General features: G+C 39.2%; 1 protein-coding gene and 1 long non-coding RNA gene across 6 annotated transcripts in view; one reads left to right on the top strand and one right to left on the bottom strand.

Annotated features, from left to right (window-relative positions):
• The window catches only part of CIBAR1 (CBY1 interacting BAR domain containing 1), a 28,834-nt gene extending 14,516 nt beyond the window's left edge, over positions 1 to 14,318 (bottom strand). For 2 of the 5 annotated variants that reach the window (XM_055116729.2, XM_055116731.2), the window contains exons 1-5: positions 14,143 to 14,318; positions 13,361 to 13,595; positions 12,212 to 12,235; positions 11,067 to 11,135; positions 4,868 to 4,972 (exon numbers count right to left, since the gene is read on the bottom strand). In XM_055116729.2, the coding sequence (XP_054972704.1) occupies positions 4,868 to 4,972; positions 11,067 to 11,135; positions 12,212 to 12,235; positions 13,361 to 13,595; positions 14,143 to 14,168 (459 nt within the window). In that variant the 5' untranslated portion in view covers positions 14,169 to 14,318. Of the gene's footprint in view, positions 1 to 4,867; positions 4,973 to 7,238; positions 7,245 to 9,745; positions 9,848 to 11,066; positions 11,136 to 12,211; positions 12,236 to 13,360; positions 13,596 to 14,142 lie in introns of all 5 variants that reach the window. The other 3 variants (XM_055116733.2, XM_055116732.2, XM_055116730.2) reach the window with 3 other exon arrangements.
• Positions 14,319 to 14,516: 198 nt separating this feature from the next.
• LOC134730992 (uncharacterized) overlaps positions 14,517 to 24,417 on the top strand; it is a 30,839-nt gene continuing 20,938 nt past the window's right edge. The window contains exon 1 of the long non-coding RNA XR_010112989.1: positions 14,517 to 14,880. This is a non-coding gene — a long non-coding RNA (uncharacterized LOC134730992). The remainder of the gene's footprint in view (positions 14,881 to 24,417) is intronic.

Here is a 24,417-nt window from a genome sequence, read left to right as displayed (position 1 = left end):
GGTGGGGGGACTGCTTGAGCCCAGGAGTTTGAGACAAGCCTGGGCAACACAGGGAGACACCAGCTCTATTAAAAAAAAAAAAAGTAAGGGGGCTATAATGTAACCCTTATTGACTGATCTTTGAGGCTACTGTTGTGAGATTTCTACATCCCTCTTTATTATAAAAGATCCCAAATGCGGCTTTACTTGGAAAGGAAGCAATTTGACAGTGATGAGGAATGATGTGCAGAATGGAGATTCAGAACCCTAATATCTGGTATTGATATCTAGTGCTCATATTTCTGGGAGTCTGCTAGGGTTATGGGAGTTTGCATTTAAATTGTAGGTTGTTGCAGAAAACAGAATTTATATGTGGAAAATTGTAACGAATCCACTAAAAAACTATTAGAACTAATAATCAAGTTTGGCAAGGTTGTAAGACATAAGTCAGTATACAAAAATCAACTGTATTTCTATACATTTGTGACAAGCAATCTGAAAATGAAATTAGGAAAACAAATCCATTTACGATAGCAACAGGAAGTATAAAATACTTAGGAAGAAGTTTAACAAAAGATGTGCACAATTTATATTCTGAAAACTACAAATAGTGTTTAAAGAAATTAAAGAATATTAAAATAAATGGAAAAATATCCCATGTTCATGGACTGGAAGAATTACTCTTAAGATGTCAATACTCCTCAAATTGATCTACATATTTGATACAATCCTTGTAAGAACCCGAACTGACTTCTTTGTAGAAACTGACAAATTGATTCTAAGATTCATACAGGATTGCCATAGATCCAGAATAGCCACATCAATTTTAAAAAAAGAAGAAAGTACAAAGACTCACATTACCTGATTTAAAAACATACCATAAAGCAATGTTAGGACAGTGTGGTATTGGCATAAGGATAGACACATAGATCAATGAAAAGGAAAGGGAGCCCAGAAGTAAAACCACATCAACTGATTTTCAACAAAGATGCCAAGACCATTCATTTGAGGAAAGAATAGTCCCTTCAACAAATGGTGCTGCAACCAGACAGTCATATGCAAAAGAATGAAATTTAACCTTTACAAAATTTAACCATATATAAAAATTAATTCAAATGGATCAAAGACATATAAGGGCTGAAACTATAAAATTGTTAAGAGAACATACGAATAAATATTCATGACCTTGGATTTGGCAGTGGATTCTTAGCTATAACATCAAAGCACAAGTAAGAAAAGAGAGATAAATTGGATTTCATGAAAATTAAAAACCTGTGCTTCAAAGACACTATCAAGAAAGTGACAAGGCAACCCACAGAATGGGAAAAACTGCAGATTATCTGATAAGGGACTTCTATCTAGAATATATAAAAATCTCTCACAACTCAGAAATAAGACAATCCAGTTAAAATAAGGGTAAAGGAGCCGGGCATGGTGGCTCACGCCTGTAATCCCAGAGCTTTGGGAGGCGGAGGTGGGCAGATCACCTGAGGTCAGGAGTTCAGGACCAGCCTGGCCAACATGGTGAAACCCCATCTCTACTAAAAATACAAAAATTAGCCGGGTGTGGTGGTGCATGCCTGTAATCCCAGCTACTTGGGAGGCTGAGGCAGAAGAATCACTTGAACCTGGGAGGTGGAGGTTGCAGTGAGCCGAGATCGCGCCACTGCACTCTAGCCTGGGCGACAGAGCGAGAATCTGTCTCAAAAAAAAAAAAAAAAAGAAAAAAAGAAAAGGAGAAAAAAAGGGTAAAGGATCTCAATAGCCATTTGTTCAAGGCACATATACACAAATGGCCAAAAAGCATCATCAGGCCAGGCACAGTGACTCACGCCTGTAATGCCAGCACTTTGGGAGGCTGAAGTGGGAGGATCACCTGAGACCAGGAGTTCAAAACCAAGGGGCAACATAATGAGACCTCGTCTCTATCTTAAAAAAAAAAAAAAAAAGCATCATCATGGAATGTAAGTCAAAACTATAATGAGACAACTACTACAATAAAACTACTACTTCAAACCCACTAGGAGAACTACAATCAAGAAGTCTGATGAATAGCAAGTACTGAGGATGCAGAGAAGTTGTAACTCTCATATACTGCTGGTGGGCAAACACAATGGTGCATTCACTTTAGAAAATGGTCTGGCACTTCCTCAAATGCTTAAGCATAAAGTTACCAATAATCCAGCAATTCCACTCCTGGGTATATATCCAAAAGAAATGAAAATATATGTCTACAAAAAGACTTGTACATAAATGTTTATATTAGCATTCACAATAGCCAAAAGGTGGAAACCACCGAAATGTCCATGAAATGAGTAAACAAAATGTGGTATATCCATACAATGGAATACTATTTGGTCAAAAAAAGGAATGAAGTACTGATACATCCTACAACATGGATATGCCTTGAAAGCAGGCTAAGTGAAAGAAGCCAGTCACAGAAGTCAACATATTTGATGATTCCATTCTATGAAATGTGCAGAATAGCTCAATCCATAAATTAGTGGTGGCTGCTTAGGGTTGGGAGGCAGGCAGGGGGGCAAAAGCTAAACTGTACAAGGTTGAAGTGATGACAATGTTCTAACATTGAGTGGTGATATATATCTGTGTATACACTCAAGACCAGAGTTGCACAGTGAATTATAGTCCAATGTTTTTAAAGTGTAAGTTTCTTCCTGTCTTTTAAAAAATTTTTCTTCTGTGACCAAGAGACTTCCTGAAATCAAGAGACTTCCCTCTTTAGGGGGCACAATAGAGAAAAGCTCAGAAGCTCTTTTCTTCTCTGTGCACCCTCCACCATACAGCACCTTACTCCATCTCCTGTTGCTTCAGGAAATCCAAGGTAGCAGGAATTGTAGCTGGGAATGCTGCACTCACTTTCTCTGTGGGGTTTGGTACTGTGTAATGCTCAGGGAATTAAAACCAGCATCCAGGCAGAACATAGAAGTGAGCCCAAAGATCAGAATAGAGACAAATTTCCATGTGTAAATGAAAAATTTGCAGGTCTGAGGAACAATGATGGAGCAAGGAATCAGTTTCCCATCACTAAAGAAGCCTTTATCCAACAGTGGAATCAGGCATAGCTCACAAGTCTCCATTCCCATTTTTCAGGTTAAGGCTAATTAATTATCTTAATAATTCTCCTTCCTCCCTCAGTTTAAGAGGGAATGTCAGCAATTATAAAACTTTATACCCTGACCATACTCTCCTAGCTTGGTAAAGGAATTTGTCTCGGGACAGCCTCCTGAGATGTTCTTCTGCGGGTAGCAATCTACTATTACATAGAAGAGTACAGAGCCTGTGACTAAACTGAGCTCAGAAATCCTTTGAAACTATGACAGGAAATTAAAGAAAATAAAAGATGTAAATGAATACTGTTTCATGGATTTCAGAGATATATAATTAAGTGGCAGATAATGCTTATTTTATTGAAAGAATATAGCTTATGAAGGAAGATTTGTCAATAGTAGTAAAATAAAAACAAACACATTTAAAGCCTGTTACAGGAAAATCTTCAGTGAGCCAAAAAGAGCCTTAGATGAGTTTTAGTCTGTAAGATGGTCATAAGAGGTCCTTCAAGTGTTTCCAAGATGGTTATCAAAAAGACCTGCTGAATTTCATGATCCCCAAGAAAGTTTCAAATCTACATATGTGTTAGAATAAGGCAATTCTTGTGATTTTGTTGACTAAGATACCATATCATAGTAGATGCAAATTTACGTGGTTGGCTACTATTACCCTGTTTACTTATTTGATGATATGTAGTTACTACAAAATATTAAGCGATAAAAATTAATGACTGTATTATAACAGAAACCACAGATTAAAAAATTGGTTTATAGCTCCTATTTCTGGCTATTGTACTTTGGGTAAAATATTTTATGTCTCTGCTTAATTTCTTTCTTTTTTTTTTTTTGAGTCAGAGTCTCGCTCTGTCACCCAGGCTGGAGTGCAGTGGCATGATCTTCTTGGCTCACTGCAACCTCCACCTCCTGGGTTCAAGTGATTCTCCTGCCTCAGCCTCCCAGGTAGCTGGGATTACAGGTGCGTGCCATCACGCCTGGCTAATTTTTGTATTTTTAGTAGAGATGGAGTTTCCCCACATTGGCCAGGCTGGTCTCAAACTCCTGACCTCAAGTGATCTGCCCGCCTTAGCTTCCCAAAGTGCTGGGATTACAGGTGTGAGCCACTGTGCCTGGCTGCTTAACTTCATAACACCACCTCATCCTCATGGAATTGCTGTGAAGACTGCAAGAATTTATGTAAAGTGCCTGGCATATAAAAACACAATAAATGTTAGTTCCCCTTGATTAAATAGTATTTGTGATAAAAAGCTGAATATCTGGCTTCTGGTTGGAAATGTTGGTCTTTTATATATCACTGTTTCTACTAAAAAAAAAACCAAAATACATTTTATTTGTAATATTTTTTGCTTTTTCTGTTTTCTTTTTGTTGTTGTTGTGGGGTGGGGTGGGCAGGGTCTGGCTCTATTGCCCAGGCTGGACTGCAGGGAGTGCAGTGGCGCAGTCATGGCTCACTGCTGCCTCGACCTCCCCAGGCTCAGGTGATCCTCCTGCCTCAGCCCCCTAAGAAGCTGGGTCTACAAGCATGTGCCACCACACCTGGCTAGTTTTTTGTAGAGATGGGGTTTTTCCATGTTGCCCAGGCTCATCCCAAACTCCTGGCCTCAACTGATCCACCTGCCTTGGCCTCCCAAAGTGCTAGGATTACAGGCATAAGCCACTGTGCCCGCCCCCTTATTTATCATATTTTCTTTATAAGGGGTATTATGGGCTAAAAAATTTAGAGTAATTTAAATTTTTCATTAGTTTAAAGTAAAAAAATAAGGTTAAAAACATGTTTTGAACCCTAACAGTTACTTTATTACCTTTATATCCTTCATTTTCTGCCTTTCAAAGTTGTTAATAGTTTCCTCCAGATGACGACTTGTTCGGCTAGCATCCATTGCAGCTCTCTGTAATTCCGTTTCTGCCTACAAAAGTATTCCCCAACCAAGGATATAAAAAAAATCAAATGAGAATTCATTCAGTTGAGCCTACTGGTAAATTCTACCATTGCAGTACCGGCTTTTTGGCATAACAGTGTAAATTGTTAATATTATAGTTTACCATATATAATAAAATGATCTATGTAAGCACATGCAGAATAAAGAACTTTATTTAGTGATATGATTCACGATCTAGAAAAAAAACCCTAAGAACAAAAATTACCCCCAAATCCTTCCCTTTCTGTCTATAAAATAATTTTTTTTCCAGACACCCTTGGATAACCTACTGTAAAACCATCTCCCATATTTTCTACTGCTTCCCTCTATTTCACTACCTGTGCCATTTATCAAAAATTATTTTTCTTTTGTCTCTCTCTCTCTCCATTAGCCATTTCTCCCCTGAAAAGGACTTATGACTTAGTAAAAATTATTTCAATTCTCTCAATTACAGATTATCTCTTTTTTATTTATTTTTTTTTGAGATAGAGTTTTGCTCTTGTTGCCCAGGCTAGAGTGCAGTGGCACGCTCTCGGCTCACTGCAACCTCCGCCTCCTGGGTTGAAGCGATTCTTCTGCCTCAGCCTCCTGAGTAGCTAGGATTACAGGTGCATGCCACCACGCCCAGCTAATTTTTTGTATTTTTAGAAGAGATGGGGTTTCATCACATTGGCCAGGCTGGTCTTGAATTCCTGACCTCAAGTGATCCACCAGCCTCAGCCTCCCAAAGTGCAGGGATTACAGGTGTAAGCCACCGCACCTGGCCTATTATCTCTTACTCTTTATGCTTATCTCATAGGACTATTGTATGGATTACATGAAATCATCTTTGGAAATGACTAAGGAGAGTGGCACACAGTAGAGAGACAGCTATGAGAATTTCTACCACTGAGAGTTTGATTTTTGAAATCATTACAACATTGAGGTATTTTGGGTTAGCAGGTATATAACCAAAGACTCTTTCTTTCTACCTTGCTTACTTCTACTTGTTCTCCAAATGCATTAAATATTCCTAATTCTATAATATCCTCATCAGGTGGAATACCATATACACTACAAATATTTCAGCATGGGATTTCTACTTGTAGATTCTTCTTTACAAGACAACCATGTTACACTGCTTCTATTAATGCTTATTACAAAAAATAAATACACTAGTAACTAAAATTAGATGGCAAGTCTAACACGCTTGGAGATGTACTCATATTATCTGGATCTGTTCTGTCCAATCAATAGGTGGCCACTAGCCATATGGGGCTATTTTCATTAAAACTAATTAAAATTAAATAAAAAATTAAAAACTAGCTCCAAAGTTACTCTAGTTGTATTTCAAGAATTCAACAGCCATATATAGTCAGTGGCTATAGTAATATTTCTAATCTAACTGTGTATCTCTCTTTAAGCATCTCGTCTGCTAGAACAAAAGTTGCCCAAAAACATTTAAGAGTTTTTCTTAAAAGGTAACACAGAAATTTAAAAAGACACAGCCCAGTTTTCAGATTAAATTCTTCCTAATAAAGTTTTGTTTCTTGTGCTAATATTATATTTACTCAAAAGTCACATATATCATCATTTAATAATTAATCATAGAAAAAGTTTGCATTTGTTGTCAAAGTTCTGTGATAAGTAATACTGTGACATTTAGCTTTTGCTTTCTTTTTCAAGAAAATGTATAAATTGAAACAAGTAAAAGGGTTTACTATAAGGATCCATTTCTTGACACACCACTTTATTACCCACCTGTGACTGAAATTTTTCATAAAGGAAAAAATACATTTCAAAGAGAGTATAACAGCTTTTTCAATAAATTTATATACTCATAGAATTATATACACTTACAATTAGGTTATATATTAATTGTAACCATATATCAATTATGGTTACTTATGTAATTCAGTTCATTCAACTAAACATTTTCAAGATACGAAGTACTTAAAATTATATTCATTTATACCTCTCTGTGTTTGTATATACATTTACAATATGGGGTATAGAATTTTTAAAAATCATACAAACTTTCAACTTAATCATAACCAGGAATCAAAAACATTTCTCTGTATTTCTGTGTTTGAGGTTCTTTAAACCACAACTTCATCACAGGAAATTCAAAGATAAAATAGAGCTCCTTTGAAGACTTACTACTATGAAAAAATCTCTAACAGTTATTTGATACATGTTAACCTTGTGCTAATGAGAATATTCAAGCAGACTAATTCCTAATACTGTTTATTACACGACTGATGCAGCTTTTTACTTGTGACTACTTCCTTTTGACTCATGTCTTTACCCTCCTCATTTATTGATATTTTCATTTTAAAATTTAGAAGAGTAAGTAGAGTTGGCTAAATCAGGGAAGCATGGGGAAACAGAAGCCATAACTGGGATATGTGTAGCTTCATCTTCTATCACCCTCCAGCAACTACTATTTATTTCTGAAAGTCTCAAATCCCTTCACTTGAGCATAGCAACTCACCTAAAGTAACACATCCATTTTTAGCAAAGAGAATATAGATTTCTAATATTTCTTTTCATTGAAAATTCTTCAAAATTCTATAATATACCAACTTGAGTAGGAAATGCTTTGGATTAAAATACTAAGATACAACTCCATGAATACAGATATCAGTATATTAAATGGAATTAATTAAGAGTTCAAAATGATTTTTAAAAGGGTAAGCCAGATTGGTATTTCTCACACTGCATTACAGGAAGCTTGTTCAGGAGTCACCTGGAGCCCTACTTGGGGGGTGAGCAGGCAGAGCCGTGGGATTCTTCTTTTCCCTGTCCTCTCTATCAGAGGGACTCCATTTTATCTTACATATCAAACTTAAACATACTTCTACATAGATGAATTTTAAGAGTTTATCCTGGGAAATATGCCATAATACTATGATCGAATATTTGTATATTTATATTGACTACATTTGTATGTAGATTGTCCTTCATGTTTTGGTCTCAGGTTGTCAAAATACACAAGTTGCAGATCTTACCCAGTGAGCACACTGACTCACCTGTGGCAGTAATCTCTTAGGTTATATTTATTTCCCCACCATGTGAACCCACAGACCTGCTTCATCTGTGCTCTAAGATTATCTCCCTTCCACAGCAGTGTTTACAGCACAGCATCCAAGTCAGAAAAATGTTTGTCTTAGGAATAGATTCATTTCTGTGTTTACTGTAGACACCAGTACTCCTGATTCAATCTTGCCAACTACTCAGGATTCCAGATGTCTTCATGTATCACCACCTCCCCCACTCCAGGCCACAAAGAACAAAACAAAACAAAAAATTTTCATCCCTAGCTTAATTCTTAAACACTGGTGAACCCCCCCACCCACCCTGCCCCATAGCCTCTGCCTTGATCTCTAGTTATCAGTCATAAATTTTCCAGCATTCTCTGGTTTGTCTGACTTGCTTAAAACACAGATTCTATAATCTCCATTTGCGGATCTTATGCCACTATGACTATCTAGATATTTCTGTCCCAGTCTCCAGTGGGCACTCCCAGCCCTATGGCTGCCCATTTTTGTTTAGTACAAAGTTGGGCTTCTGTACCTTTGGTCCAAAGGAAGAAGGACCAAGCAACTGGCGCAGCCCCAAATCGCTGCTCAAGAGACTCCCCTCAGGAATGGAGGTGTTCTGGAACCTCAAATGCTCTCAAAGAGCCACTCCTCATGTGGTTTCTGGCTGAGCTGGGCAGTAACAACCTTAAGGAAGCAGGAAGGAGACATATAGAAGAAGGAATGGGAAAAAGAGGCAGTAGGGATGTTAGTGCTTTCTTTCTCTTTTTCTTTTTTTTTTTTTTTTGAGACAGTCTCACTTTGTTTTCCAGGCTGGAGTGCAGTGGTGTGATCTCAGCTCACCACAACCTCCATCTCCCAGGTTCAAGTGATTCTCTTGCCTCAGCCTCCCAAGTAGCTGGGACTACAGGTGTGTGCTACCATGCCTGGCTAATTTTTGTATTTTTAGTAAAGACAGGGTTTCACTGTTGGCCAGGCTGGTCTCGAACTCCTGACCTCATGATCTGCCTGCCTCGGCCTCCCAAAGTGCTGGAATTACAGGCGTGAGCCAACATGCCCAGCCAGATGTTAGTGCTTTCTACACAGTCCTACCCATCTCAGTTGCTGGCAATTAGGCACTATTTTGTATGCTTTTGTTTACTCACGAACAAGGCACATTGTAGTTTAAGAAACAGTCATGTTTAACAGAAGAACCTTGTTATAGTAGACAGTCCTTTCTAGGTTTCTCTGTGTCCAACTTGGATCTTAATTATACTCTTAAGTCTCCTGAGGTTAACTGGCTGGAATTCATGATGTCACATAGTTGTTTTATTTCTAAAAGATGAAGGAAATTAAATGGGAAAATTTTCTTTCCTTTTCTCAAAGCAGGGCATAGAGGACACTGATATATTAGGATTAACAATAGATCTTTAAGTTAATTGTAGAATTAATATTTAGTCATCACCATGTGAAAATAAAATTCAGAAATTTGAATTTACTGTTTATAAAAACATCTGAATTTTTTGTTTGTTCGTTTGCAAAGTCTACTGTGTAAAACAATGTAAGGGGATTTGAATTAGGTGGCGTAACCTCTTTAAAATTAGCCAATTTCTATAGTGAGAATTCCTAAACGCATTTCTTTTCAATCTTTATATTCAAATTCTCTACTCGTTTAATAGTAAAAATGCACAATTTCTATATACATTTACTTTTGTACTCCATACCTTAAAAATTTTTTTAAAGACCCAAATTCAAAGGATACAATAACATGTCGATCAGATGGGTTTCGCTGACGTGTTCTTTCTAACTGAGTTAATTGCTTAGCTTCTCGATTCCTTGCTGTGAGTGTTGCTTTGAGGTCATCCTGCAAATTGGCATTTTTTTGTTAGTAAAAATGTCTGACTTAAGAAAATTCAGTTTTAAGAATGGAAGAATTCTTTTAAGAATTGTTTTAAGAATGGAAGAATACTTCTTGTGTGATCCTGGTACCATTACCACAGGAATTACAAGTATTACATAATTAGTGTCTATGTATGTGAGAATGTGTTTAATATTCTCTCAAAATAATGACACAATTTCAGTGCAAAACTATTAACCATAATAGATATATGCATATAAATGTGTAATTTTGATTGCGGTAGTGGTTACATGGGTATAAACATTTGTCAAAACTCAATGATCACTTAAAATGGAAGAATTTTATCGCACATAAATCAAGGGCTCCCACCCCCCAGGCCTATTAGGAACTGGGCCAGCACAGCAGGTGAGTGGTGGGCGAGCTAGCATTAAGGCCTGAGCTCTGCCTCTTGTTAGATCAGAGGCAGCATCAGATTCTCATAGGAGTGCAAACCCTATTGTGAACTAAAGAAAAATTGTCTTCCACAAAACCGGTCCCTGGTGCCAAAATGGTTGGGGACTGCTGATGTAAATTATCAATAAAGTTAGTTTTAAAAATAGAACTCTCTCACACATTTTAAAAGTCTAAATGCTATCACCTGCTTTAAAGAAAAACTTATATTCATATAGTAAAGCAATTTCTGTCCATATATTTTTCATAATTATTTTAAAGTTTCCATAATAATGTCTATATTGCTACAGTATACTTAATAAGCTCATTAAAACTATTTCATTATTCTTAAAGATCTAAGTGATCTTTCAGAGTAAAAAGAATGACTATATACTACTTTGTATTTCTTTTTTTTTTTTTTGAGACAGAGTCTCACACTGTCGCCCGTGCTGGAGTGTAGTGGCGCTATCTCAGCTCACTGCAACCTCTGCCTCCTGGGTTCAAGCGATTTTCTTGCCTCGGCCTCCTGAGTAGCTGGGATTACAGGTGCATGCCACCATGCCCAGCTAATTTTTTTTATTTTTAGTAGAGACGGGGTTTCACTATCTTGGCCAGGCTGGTCTCAAACTCCTGACCTCGTGATCCGCCCGCCTCAACCTCCCAAAGTGTTGGGATTACAGGCGTGAGCCACCACTCTTGGCCACTACTTTGTATTTCTTATTTAAAAAAACAATTGGAAACCTCATACTCTTTGCCAGAGTAACTCACAGTTAAGTGAGAAAATGGATTTACTTACCCGTTTCATTTTCACAATGGTCCCATAAGTTTTCAAGGGTTCAACTACTTTGGCTTCAAGTCTTTCAACCTATTGAAAATTATTAAAATTTTAAATTAGAACGTTTAACATTTTAACCTATAAATAAAAGGCTAATCACTAGAAATTGATAAGACTCAGAATCTAAACTCAAAACACATTAAAAACTGTTAAGCTGCACAGTACTAGTAAAAGTAGAAAAGCACCTGGTGAGCAAAATGACAAGAAAATGTCTCAGGTTTCCCGGGAGCTCATCCTGGCCATATCATCATCTTAGGATTACTTTTTTACCTTAAAGTAGTAGTTCAAGGGTATTAAGACAGTTCAAATTTTACTACAGCTAACATTTTCAGTGTGTTCAGCACAGTAATGGATACTTTGCGTATATTATCTCTGAACTGTAATAGCTCAACTTTTCAGAAAAGAAAATGAAAGCTGAAAGACAGGGCATCCTGGAAACATTTAAAGCAACATAACCTTGAAAAGCAAAAAAGCTTAGAGATCACTGTATTTGCTGCATTTTTTTTTCTGAGAAGCCATTTGTGAATTATCGAAGCCTACAGAACAAGATAAATGGTCTGAGTTGCTGAGCTGTCAAACTGTATGTCTCATCTCTGTTTCATTTAGAATTAAATAGTTTTTCTTAAACGTTACAGGTTTTAAAATCACATTTTGAGTAATTACTTCTTTTACAAGTAGTACTAGTGGAAGGCACTGAAGAGACATATTTTTTTAACCAAGTATTTAAATATAGCATAAGAAAAATAACTCTTGGACATTAAAATTTTTTTTCTCAAGATAGGTGACGTATTCAATTGCTTAAAATGGACATTTTTTAATAGCAGGAAAAGGGCTTTTTAATGATACATATTTATATAATTGACAAATACACTTAATTTCATATTGATTTTTCTTTAGTTTCTGTAAATGAAATGTATATGAATGTTTCATTTTAAAACATGTTAGGAAAATAAAAATCGACTTCTCATCAAGTATTCAAATATTAGGAATCCTAAAATCATGGATATTCAGGACAGTTTGCTTTACACCATTTCTTATAATCCATACTGATTATTCAGTTTAAGGATTATCTAAGTCTGTTTTCTGTTCTCCTTTTTGTTGCCTACCTTTTTGTCATTGTTCATTAGGACCTCCACCATTTGGTAAGCAAGGGAAATAAAAGGAGAACAAATGCAAATCAATTCACTTTGCTATTTGATAAATAGCACAAAGGTTTTCTACAAAGGGGCATTGAAATTATTGGCTAAAATAAGATTTTAGGATTACCTGTGAATATAAATTATCTTTGAAACATTAAGTCCCCAGTTATCATATATAATTGAGAGTTACTTGTTTATTACAGAAGTTTCATGACAAGAACTCCACATTTTTCCAAAAGTACCTCCAAATATGATTACTCTTCAAATTTGTATGGATAGCAATGACGAGTTCAATTTTTTTAATACTCATTCTGTTTTTTGAAAATTGAAATTCCCGTTTTAGGTTCTGAAAAGTACAAAAAAGCAACGCAGTTCTAACTGGGCAACTTCTGATAAGTTAACCTATGCCGTGAAACTGAAAATAAATACAAGTAAAAGTGCTTATTAAGTATTTAAAGGAAAAATATGGGCTTTTAGAAAGAAAACAATCACAAGGACACTTCTCCTGCTACCCAGAGCAAAAAGTCCACACGGTGTCTCAGTATTGGTTTGCTTCCATGATACAATTCATAGCATTTTGTTGTTGTTAGTAAACCATTGGTCAATTTTCCAGAGCATGGATGCAGCAATGATGTCTTACCCATTTATTAATAATTTATCCATCCACATTACCATTCCCAACATTTCCATCTCCAGTCATTCTTTAAAACGTACTTACGTGCCACACAAGACATTAAGTTATGCTTATTTTCTTCCCCCTGGGTACTATTCCCACTACCCCCAGTAAACAGCCACCCCTTGGCCAAAAGTTGGCAAATAAAGTGGGGAAATTCAAGTTGGCAAATAAAGTGGGGAAATTCAAGACCTCAAGATGCCCTAAAGGTTAGCTTGAAAAGGGTAAAATAAAACACAGAACGTGTTTTATTTATTAAAGACTCACAGACTGTGTGAGTCTTTAATAGACTCACACAGTCTTATAGACATGAAAATGTACGTTTTATCAAGTTTGCATCCACCTCTGCAGTTAGGTAGATTACAAGTGAAAGTTTCCACGGTTCCTTCATCCACTACTTCATGGCTCATTCATAACAATGACACTGTGATCTCACTCCATACCTCTGCTTGTCGATAATCCTGAAGTTTGGCAAACTCATCTGCAAAGTTCATCAGGCCCAGCTTTAAATGCGGGGTCTCTGTAGCAGCATACGCGTTAATTTCATTCACCAGGAGGTCTGCTTTGTCTCTCAGCCTGGCAGTTTTCCGCACATAGGCAGCGAAGATTTGGCACAGTTCTCCAAAATGCTTCTCCACATTTGAGACAGCTGTTTGCAGTTGTTTCGTTTGAGCGTTCCTAGGGAAAAGGTGACACAAAAGGCAAAACATTCTCGTTAGAGATGAGAAGGCTTCACGTTAATTTAACATGCAAACATTCCCCGGGCATTCTGCAGCTTTGAAGGCGTAAACCCACCGACCCAGCGTCTCCCGGCGCGGACTGCTCTCCATGGGGTCCTGACCTCACTATCCGGACAGTGTAGGCACAGGAAAAGGCCCAGGCCGGGTGGGCCTGGCCTTAACTGGGGAGGTGGCTGCTCCCGCTGCTCCGCGCAGCGCGGCTTGGGCGCCCGGCTGCCTCCTAGGCTTCCGCACTGCCCGCGGCAGTGTGGGGACCCGAGACCCGGTGGCGTAGGTGGGTGGCAGCCGGCCGGGCCCCGGGCTCCTCTTAGCCGCCGGCGGTGGCTGCAGCCCAGGGAATTAGGCCCCAGGTCACAGCGGGGACCGTGCAGCCTCCCACTCAGGGTCGGAATTCGGCGCAGAGGCCCCACGGACAGAGGCTTCCACTTCCCTCACCCCAGCCCTCCAGTGTGGGCGGCCCTGGGCAGCTGGGCTCGGGCTGTTACCGGTTTTCCAGGGTGCGCCTCATCATGCTGCCTCGCGCACGGCCGGGGACCTTGCGGGGGCCCAAGGACGGGGATTCCAAGGCGCCTGGGCGCGCGCTGGGGCGCAAGCAGCCGCCGGGAGCCTGAAAGCCCGCCCCTCGCGCCGCCGCGCCAGGCCGGGCGTTTCTATGGAAACGGGGCGCGCGCCCCCGCGGTCAATGCCCGAGGCTGCCTGAGCGCGGCTGGGGCTCGGAAAGCGCCAAGCAGGCAGGGACGGAGAGGGGTGATGGCGCGCCCACCCCTGCAGAGCCGCCTGCGCGGTTGTCCCGCGCGTCCCTGCCGGCGAAGGCTGTGAGAAGCACCGCGGGGCTACGGCGCCTCCATCCTCTCTAACAGCCGCGCTTACCAGACAGCCAGCCTCCAGCGCTGCTAGGCTACTCCGAGCAGGGGAGAAAAGACGCCGGTCCGCCGGGGACCAGGAGGGAGACGTGAAACCAGAGGCCCGGGGGCCCCCTCTCCGCCTGTGCGACTTGTAGTCTCGTACCAGACGCGTCCGCTTCGCTGCTGAATCTGAAAACGTGGGCTCTTGAGAGCTGCCCTTGGAAGGAGCTGTGCTTTCTGCCTCATCTTTAACTTTTCGTTTATTCAGCAAATATGTATCAAGTTCCGACTTCGTGGAAGAGATTGTGTTAGACACTGGGAATAATAGAAACATAATTAAGAAGCAGGGGTCCCGGACCTGAAGGGCCTGAGCGTCGGGTAAGGAGGCAACGCTTACACCGAACCTGTGCTGAGATAAATAACGAATAGTTCTGGCTCTTAGAGTTGGCCTGGGGGAACAAAAATTCAAAAAGAATAAAACCCCAAACAAACAGGAGGCTCTCCTTTGTCCTTTGAACGCCTCTGTCCCTTTGACCCTCCTGGCCTTAGCGTGTGCTGCTTTTCCCAGTAAATACTGCAAGGACTCCATTCAGACTTTGTTTATTTATATATATATTTTAGATGGAGTCTCGCTCTGTTGCCCAGGCTGGAGTGTAGTGGCACAATCTCGGCTCACTGCAACCTCCGCCTCCTGGGTTCAAGCGATTCTCCTGCCTCAGCCTCTCAAATAGCTGGGATTACAGGCGTGCACCACTATGCTGGCCTGATTTCTTGTATTTTTAGTAGAGACGGGGTTTCGCCATGTTGGCCAGGCTGGTCTTGAACTCTTGGCCTCAAGTGATCCGTCCCCCTTCAGCCTCCCAAAGTGCTGGGATTACAGGCGTGAGCCACCGGGCCCGGCCTCAATTCAGACTTTATCTGCTTCAAGAAACCTCTCTGGGATCCTCCCGCACTTCACTTTTTCAGGCAGCGTTAGGGCCTTGCCCTAACGCTTTGGGACGGGGTCCTAATACTGTCTGAAGGAGCGAAGTGTTGGAATGCTCAAACAAGTACACTTTGTTGATTTTGTACTGCCTCCTGTACCCTAGACTTTGAACCCTTTGAGACAGAGGAAATGTGATTTTGGTCTTGTATTCCTCGCTGCCGTGTGCTGCTGATTAAAAGTTTTTATTTTGTACAAATAGATGTCCTCAGTCCTTTGTTTTGAACTTCCCCTATTCGCTTGTGTTACAATGTGTACCTCTCTTTGCTCCTTGCATTCGCTCAGCATGTTATTGGTTGGATGCCTGGTGTGTTCCAGGTATTATGCTTGGCTTTGAGGTTGGCACAGTAACCTAAGGTCAGAATAGTCTGTGCTTTTAGAGAGCTCACAGTCATGTGGCAGTGATAGAAGCTAATCAAACAAAGATGTGTAAAATTGCCACTGAGGTATGTGCTACTGTATCCACTTTTGCAGTGTAACAAATCACCACAAAACTTAGTGACGTTTTACAGTCGTTTGGCTAGCTTGGGATTCTGAGTGAGCTGGGTGGTTCTTTTACCTTGCTTCTGCTCAGTTGGGCTCTTACTCATCTTTCTGGTCAGCTGGCGGCTGGATGATCTAAGGGGCCTCACTTCTGTGTCATGGCATTGGCAGGTCGTCAGCAGTGGCCATGTGTTTCTTATTGTCTAGCACCTCAGCCAGGCTTCTTTCCATGGTTTCAGAGTTCCAAAACAGTAGAGCAGGACAAGTCAACTGCACAAGTGCCTTTCAAGTCTCTGCCTACGTTATGTTTGCTGATACACTATTGGCGGATGCAAGCCATGTGGCCTAGACTAGAGGGATCAGAGTGAGAGGGCAGTGGAAATGTTACGGACGGTGTGGTTGGTAGAGGAATTGGTGGCTACTTTTCCAGTCTACTATTAGGGGAAACTACATGGCAGCAATTGAGTGTATACTTAATATAGAGGTTTGGTTTGAACTCGTCAGGGAAGGACTTCATTGAGAAAGTGACATTTGAGCTGAGATCCAAAGAATAGGAAGGAGTCAACTAGGTGAAGAGGGAGTGAAAAACAGTCCCGAGAGAAGGACAGTATGAGCAGTTTGCCCCCTTGCCTCCCCCAGCCTCATTCCCATCTCTACCCAGAATTTCATATCTCAGAAAATGATGCTATTGCCCAGTTGATTGTTCAAGTCAAAAACTTAGGAGTTACCCTTTCTTTTCTCCAGTCACATGGGCAATTCCTATCTGTTCCATCTCCAAAATATATCCTGAATCATTCTTCATTTTTTTCTACATCCCCGTAATCCAAACTACTACCACCAATCATCCTTACTGCAAACCTCCCTTACTAGTCTCCCCATGTCCACTGTTAAACATCGCAGTGTGAAATCAAACATTAAATCAGATGATGTCAACCCTCCAAAGCCTCTCAGTGTGCTTCAAATAAAAATTTAAATCCTATTCTGGCTATTAAGGCTTTATCTCATTTCCGCTTACCCATCTACCTTCTCTTGCTGCCCCACTGTGCTATAGACACATACCATATGTATGTGTGTGTGTGTGTATACACATATGTATATATACACACACACATATGTATATAAGCTTCTCTCTCTCTCTCTGTGTTTATCTATAGATAAACTTATCTCACAGTTAGTTCTGTGTTTGTAATTCTCTCTGCCTGGAATGCTCCTTCTTCAAGTCCTCACATGGATGGCCCATTCATATAAAATTGTGCTTAAAAAACACCTATGAGTGGGGCTTTCTCTGATCACCAAATGATTCTTTCACCCTGTTTTGTTTCCTTTGAAGCACATGTCACGTCCTGAAATTAACCTGTTTATTTACATGCTATTTCTGTCTTCTCCCATCCACATACTAACCAGGCTGGACCCCACTTAGCTTCCAAGATCAGGCATGTTCAGGTATGGCTGTAGATCTATTTCTGTCTTCTGTGACTAGAACATATTCTCCATGAAACTAGCCACGTTGTTACCTGTTCACTTTATATTCCCAGTACAACCTCAGTGCTTGACTCATAGTAGAAATTCAATAATTAGTTGAGTTTATCAATGAATAAATAAATAAATGAGTGAAAACCCCATGACAGAGGGAACACAGTATGTGTGAGGACATGGAAGAAAGCTGATGAAGGTGGAGTGGAGGAGGTGGCATCATGTTCTGTCTGAGATTTAGTTGGAGGGGTAGATGGAAACCAGGTCATATAGGGCATTTTGGCCATGCTAAGGAGTTTAGAGATTGGTTCTCGTATTAGTCAAGGTTCTTTAGAGAAACAGAACTAATAGTCTGTGTTTGTAAATATAATATAATATAATATAATATATAATATATTGTGTAATTTTATTATAAGGAATTGGCTGAAGTAATTATGTAGGCTGAGAAGTCCCAGAATCTGCAGTTCACAAGCTGGAGACCCAGGAGAGCCAATATGTCATTTCAGTTCAAGTCCAAAGGCTGGAGAACCAGAAGAGCTGATGGTTTATTTCCCGTCTGAAAGCAAACAGGGTGGAGACCCAAGGAAAACAAATGACTGAGTCCTACTGGGAAGGCTAGAAAAGATGACGTCCCAAGTCAATCAGTCTGGTGGGAGCAGTTTCCTCCTACTGAGACTTTTTTCCTATTCAGGCCTTCGATTGACTGGATGAGGCCTGCCCACATTAGGGAGGGCACTCTCCTTTATGCAAATTTTAGTCTCATCCGTAAACACCCTCACAGACATGCGGAATTATGTTTGGTGGAATGCCTAATGACACATAAAATTAACCATTACAATCATTGTCTTTGTATCAATGTGAAGCTATTGATGTGTTAAAGCAAGTTATTTATTGTGTAGCTCTTTTTTTTTTTTTTTTTTGAGGTGGAGTTTCGCTCTTGTTGCCCAGGCTAGAGTGCAATGACGTGATCTCAGCTCACTACAACCTCCGCCTCCCGGGTGTATAGACGGGGTTTCTCCATGTTGGTCAGGCTGATCAGAAACTCCCGACCTCAGGTAATCTGCCCGCCTCGGCCTCCCAAAGTGCTGGGATCTATTGTGTAACTCTTAAAGCTGTTAGCAAATGCTTGGTAAATGGTATCATAATTGTTGAACAGAAGCATATTGAATTATCCCTCTTCAATCTGTACTCAATATATGGAAATGAAAGTGCTCAAGGAAACTTCCTCCTAAGATACGGGCTCTTGATTTTACTCTTCTGTCAACAGATATCTAAAAAACATGCATTAACACAATTGTTCTCAAATCTTTTTACTACTCGGAGGCATGTTCTTTCTTATAGGCTATACTTTTTCCAAGGACACATTATCTCATCAAAGAGGAGCTGGGGGCCTGGGAGGACAAGTGCCTTGGCCAGAATTGCATGATTAGATAGCAGAAGAGGTGGAACTGAATCTTTGTCTTCTTTCTTCAATGTTCTTTCCAGAGTACCAGGATCTCTTTCTCTCTTAAAAGTGATTTTTTTTTTTTTTTTTGCAAATCAAAGCCGCAATGCAATACCACCTTACTCCTGCAAGAATGGCCATAATCAAAAAATCAAAAAATAATAGATGTTGGCGTGGATGTGGTGAAAAGGGAACACTTTTACATTCTTGGTGGGAATGTAAACTAGTACAACCACTGTGGAAAACAGTGTGGAGATTCCTTAAAGAACTAGAGGTAGCTCTACCACTTGATCCAGCAATCCCACTCCTGGGTATCTACCCAGAGGAAAAGAAGTCATTATACAAAAAAGATATTTGTACGTGCATGTTTATAGCAGCACAATTCACAATTGCAAAAATATGGAACCAGCCCAAATGTACATCAATCAATGAGTGGATAAAGAAAATGTGTATATATACCATGGAATATGAGTGGAATATGAGTGGATTATACTCAGCCATAGAAAGGAACATAATAATGGCATTTGCAGCAACCTGGATGGAATTGGAGACCATTATTCTAAGTGAAGTAACTCAGCAATAGAAATCCAAACATCAGATGTTCTCACAAGTAGGAGCTAAGCTATGAGGTCACAAAGGCATAATAATGATACAATGGACTTTGGGGACTCGGGGGTAAATTGGGAGGGGGAGACGAAGAATAAAAGACTACACATTGGGCACAGTGTACACTGCTCAGGTGATGGGTGCACCAAAATCTTAGAAATCACCACTAAAGAACTTATGTAACCAAACACCACCTGCTCTCCAAACACCTATTGAAATAGAAAATTAAATAAAATACAAAAAAGTGATTTTTTGCAAAGATCGTAAACAAGTTGAAACATTTTAATGTCATTCCATATTTGGAAGAAGGAGGGTGTGTGTCATAGGATCCATCTATCGCTGAGTATATAGCATTTCAAAATCTCTGGAAATTATTGTTTCAGGTTATAAGCATTATAGGGTCTGACTTCTCTGAACTACTATGTGATATTTGTATATTTATTGTGAAAACAGCGCAATATTATTTCGTGTAACATTGAATGAACTCCAATTTATTTAGCATGTTTTAAGGGGGGCCTAGTGGAGGCGGAGAGTTGCATTAGCTTTATTTAAGTATTCAGCATTACTTGCTGAGAACTTGCCACGTACTAGGTGCTGAATTTAACATTCCTGAACTCAAGTGCTCAGAGCAATGCGGAAAGAGACACTGTAGAGGCAACTGGCTAATTTTGTTGAATTCTTTTCCAGTCTCATTTCATCAGGAATTTAGAGATGATAATGTAGTTTAAACTAGATTATTTTAATTTAAAGTATAGTATTATTTTGCTAATTGGAGTTTCCTCCTTCCCTTCTTCAGTTCTGTTTTAGAAATGAAGATGTTAAGTGACCAATCATGGTATATTGTATTTATTTGTTAAAAGTAGATTTGTGCCTAACAATATCACTCCAAATGCAGCTGTTCTATGTTAAGTAGCTTAAACAAATTGTTTTCATGATGATACATACAAATCAAACTTTTTTTTTTTTTTCCAGCAAAAGATTGAGTGTGTGTTTATTTACATGCTTTTAAAAGGTTAAGCATTTAAGGAATGTCGGGACTCCCTCTAGCGGTAAATTTAATACTTAAAGTTGCTTGGTCAAGCACTGGAAGACAAAGGGAATAGAATGAAACTGCCCTGGACTGCTATCTCTTTTATGACCAGTTTTTAACTAGAAATCACCTATTACTGGTCTTCTTCTTAGTATAGTAGGGAGAGAGTACAATTAAGTAATTAAGTACATGGGCTTTGATGGGCTCTGATGTCTAATATCTGTATTTAAAGTCTGGTTCCGCTGCTCTCTCAAGCATTAGCAAGAATTACTTGCAGGATATGTTAAAACACAGTTTTCTAGGCCCCAGCCCCAGAGTTTCTCATTTAGGAGGTCTGAGGTGAGGATCAAGAATATGCCTTTATAACAAATTCTCAGGTGATACTGAACCTGCTGGTCTCTACCACACTTTGGGAACCAGTGGCCTAGACTCCTGGAGTGCCTCACATTCCTCAGGGGTTAGCTCTGAGGTTGTGAAGATTAAGCAGAGTACTAGATGTTAAGTGCTTAGTATGGTACCTGAAATAGTAAGTGGTCCACAAAGGTTAGCACCTGCTAATACCATAGATTTGTCAGTGTTTCTCTAACTTGGAGAATTCAAAAAGGGAGAACTTTGTAATAATATTGTTGAGCTAATATTGTTAGCTAAGTAAATAAACACACACTCAATCTTTTGCTGGAAAAATAAAGTTTGATTTGTATGTATCAGCGTCTTATCATTAAGGTCTATGTGCCTAACACTACATAAGCACCGTTAATATACCTGTTAGCATCAGTCTAATTATTAATACATTCATCTTTTTGTGAATTGATTTGAAAAATTGATACAACACAAAAGAAAAAACACACATGGGAGGGTATGTTAAGGAGACATAGGAGTCAATTAAAAGAGCTCTGGATGGCCAAAGCTCCTACAATTTGAGCAAGAAAATAAAGTAGTAATGGATTATAACCCAAAGTAAAAAATTAAATATTCTTGAGTCCATGCTGAGATTAAATTAATGAATGAATGGAGAAGAAGAGACAAATCTCCCACAGAATAATTCCAAATAATTTATGTAGCTACTCCATCCTCAAGGAGGTGGAGTAAAAGTCCTGTCTCCTTAAGTGTGGGCTGCACGTAGTGACCTCTTTCCAAAGAGCACAGTATGGAAGGAAGAAAAAAAAGTAATTTTCCCATGGAGAAACATGACAAACACTACCTCAGCCAGGTGATCAAGGTCAGTATCAACAGCTGTGGGTTATGTTCCTAGTATGTACCCTTTTCATGACATGATGAAAATGGTATCTTACACCTGTGGTTTTCCATCTCCGAATCCATGACCCCAGTGTAATTTTGAGAAAACGACAGATAAATTCCAATAGGGGGAGATTTTACAAAATACTTGACTAGTACACCTCAAAACTGTCAAGGCCATCAAAAACAAGGATAATTTGAGAGACCATTATAGTTAAGAGGAACCTAAGGAGACATAAACTTCTACTAAGTGTAATGTGGCAACCCGGAACAGAAAATGGGCATCAGGTAAAACTAAAGAAATCTGAATAAAATATGGGGAAAAATAAAGCAAAGCCTTTTTTCTTTTAATTAATTATTTTCGAGACAGGGTCTCATTCTATCACCCAGGCTGGAGTGTAGTGGCATGGTCATGGCTCATTGCAGCCTCGACCTCCTGGCCCCAAGTGATCCTCCCACCTCAACCCTCCAAGTACCTAGGACCACAGGCAAGTGCCACAACGCCTGGCTAATTTTTTTTTAATTTTTTAATTTTTTTGAGACAGAGTCTTACTCTGTTGCCCAGGTCAGAGTGCAGCGGCACAATCTCAGCTCACTGCGACCTCTGCCTCCTGGGTTCAAGCGATTCTTGTGCCTCAGCTTCCTGAGTAGCTGAGACTACAGGTGCACCCCACCATGCCTGGCTAATTTTTGTATTTTTAGTAGAGACAGGATTTCACCATGTTGGCCAGGCTGGTCTCGAACTCCTGACCTCAGGTGATCTGCCCACCTCGGCCTCCCAAAGCGCTGGGATTACAGATGTGAGCCACCATGTCTGGCAATTAAAAAAAAATTTCGTAGAGATGATATCTCCCTATGTTGCCCAGGCTGATCTCAAACTCCGCAGCTCAAGTGATCCTCCTGTGTCAGCCTCCCAGATTGTTGGGATTATAGGTGTGAGCTACAGCACCTAGCCTTTTTGTCTTTTAGAAAAAATATTGATACATGATCATTATTAGAAATTTCATTAATACTGAGAAGCATAATATAGGAAAAAACACCAATGTTTTCATTATAAAATGTTACTATTAGGTGAACATTTTTCTAGATCTATCTATTTATCTGGAAGGTAAAGGTAGAACTTATATATGCGTAAGTTATATATGTTATATATGTGTATTTATAATGAGAAGAACATATAAATACATAAAATAAAAGACAAAAAGCTTTGCTTTTTTATTTCTCCATATTTTATTCAAATTTGCATATATATGGAAATCTGAATACAATTCAGATAAAATTCTCATAAGATATATCCTCCCATGAAGATGACTTGAGCCCAGGAGTTTGAGACCAACCTAGGCAGCATAGGGAAATCTCAGCTCTACAAAAATAAAAAAAACTTGGCCAGGTGTGGTGGCACTTGCGTGTTTTCCTAGCTACTTGGAGGGCTGAGGTGGGAGGATCACTTGGGCCCAAGAGGTCAAGGCTGCAATGAGCCATGATTGTGCAGTAAGATATATATAAGTTACATATACATATATAACACATATAGATATAACACATATAGATATGTTACATATAATATATATGTTACACACGTCTCTTCCTGTCTACATATATATAACATATCTATATAACATATCTATATAAGTTATATAGTTATATATGTATATATAAGTTATATAGTTACAGTTATATATAGGTTATACAGGTTATATAGTTATATGTAGAGTAGACAGGAAGATCTTATAAAAATAGGATTATAAAAATATAATTTTTGTGTTTGATTTCTAAATTTACTTTGGGGTTTTAAAATGTTTTCACATTATGAAATATATCCAACATACAGAAAATAATAGACACCTATACATTCACTGGGAAGATTTTACTAAATTTGTTTCAGAATTTTAGTAATCAAAAATTCTCATGATAAAAAGTACTCTTCGGACCAGTAGATTTTTTCTCATGATGATCACTATCTTCAAGATGGTGTGTATTCTTTCCATGTCTACTTTTATACTTTCCTTTATATGTGTGTATGTATTCATGATATATACATATATATTTGTTTTTAAACTTTATATAATTGGTATAATATTTAATATACCTTTTTGAAATTTACTTTCTTAACACAACATTAGATCTTAGAGATTGATCCATGTTGTTACATTTAGTATTGTATAGATTTCTATCCTATGAATAATTCACAATGGTTGCTTTCTTCTGATGGATATCAGTTCTTTCCAATTTTTTCTATTGCCAAATATGCTGCAATGCATATGTAATTGATTTTCTCTACAGGATCTACATAGAAATGGCTTGTCTGTTGTTTGCAATAAGTTTTGCAGAACAGGAGTTTTCTTTTCTTTTTCTTTTTTTTTTGAGATGCAGTTTCACTCTTTTTGCCCAGGCTGGAGTGCAATGGTACCATCTCAGCTCACTGCAACTTCTGCCTCCCAATTTCAAGTGATTCTCCTGCCTCAGCCTCCTGAGTAGCTGGGATTACAGGTGCACACCACCACACCCGGCTAATTTTTTTTTTTCAGTAGCGAAGGGTTTCGCCATGTTGGCCAGGCTGGTCTCGAACTCCTGACCTCAGGTGATCCACCTGCCTCGGCCTCCCAAAGTGCTGGGATTACAGGTGTAAGCCACCGCACCCGGCCTAGGAGTTTTCAATTT

The sequence above is a fragment of the Pan paniscus genome, chromosome 7 (assembly GCF_029289425.2).
Source record: "Pan paniscus chromosome 7, NHGRI_mPanPan1-v2.0_pri, whole genome shotgun sequence".
Lineage (NCBI taxonomy): Eukaryota > Metazoa > Chordata > Mammalia > Primates > Hominidae > Pan > Pan paniscus.
The sequence above is the reverse complement of the archived record's forward strand: the minus strand, read 5'-3'. Positions and strand labels throughout refer to the sequence as shown.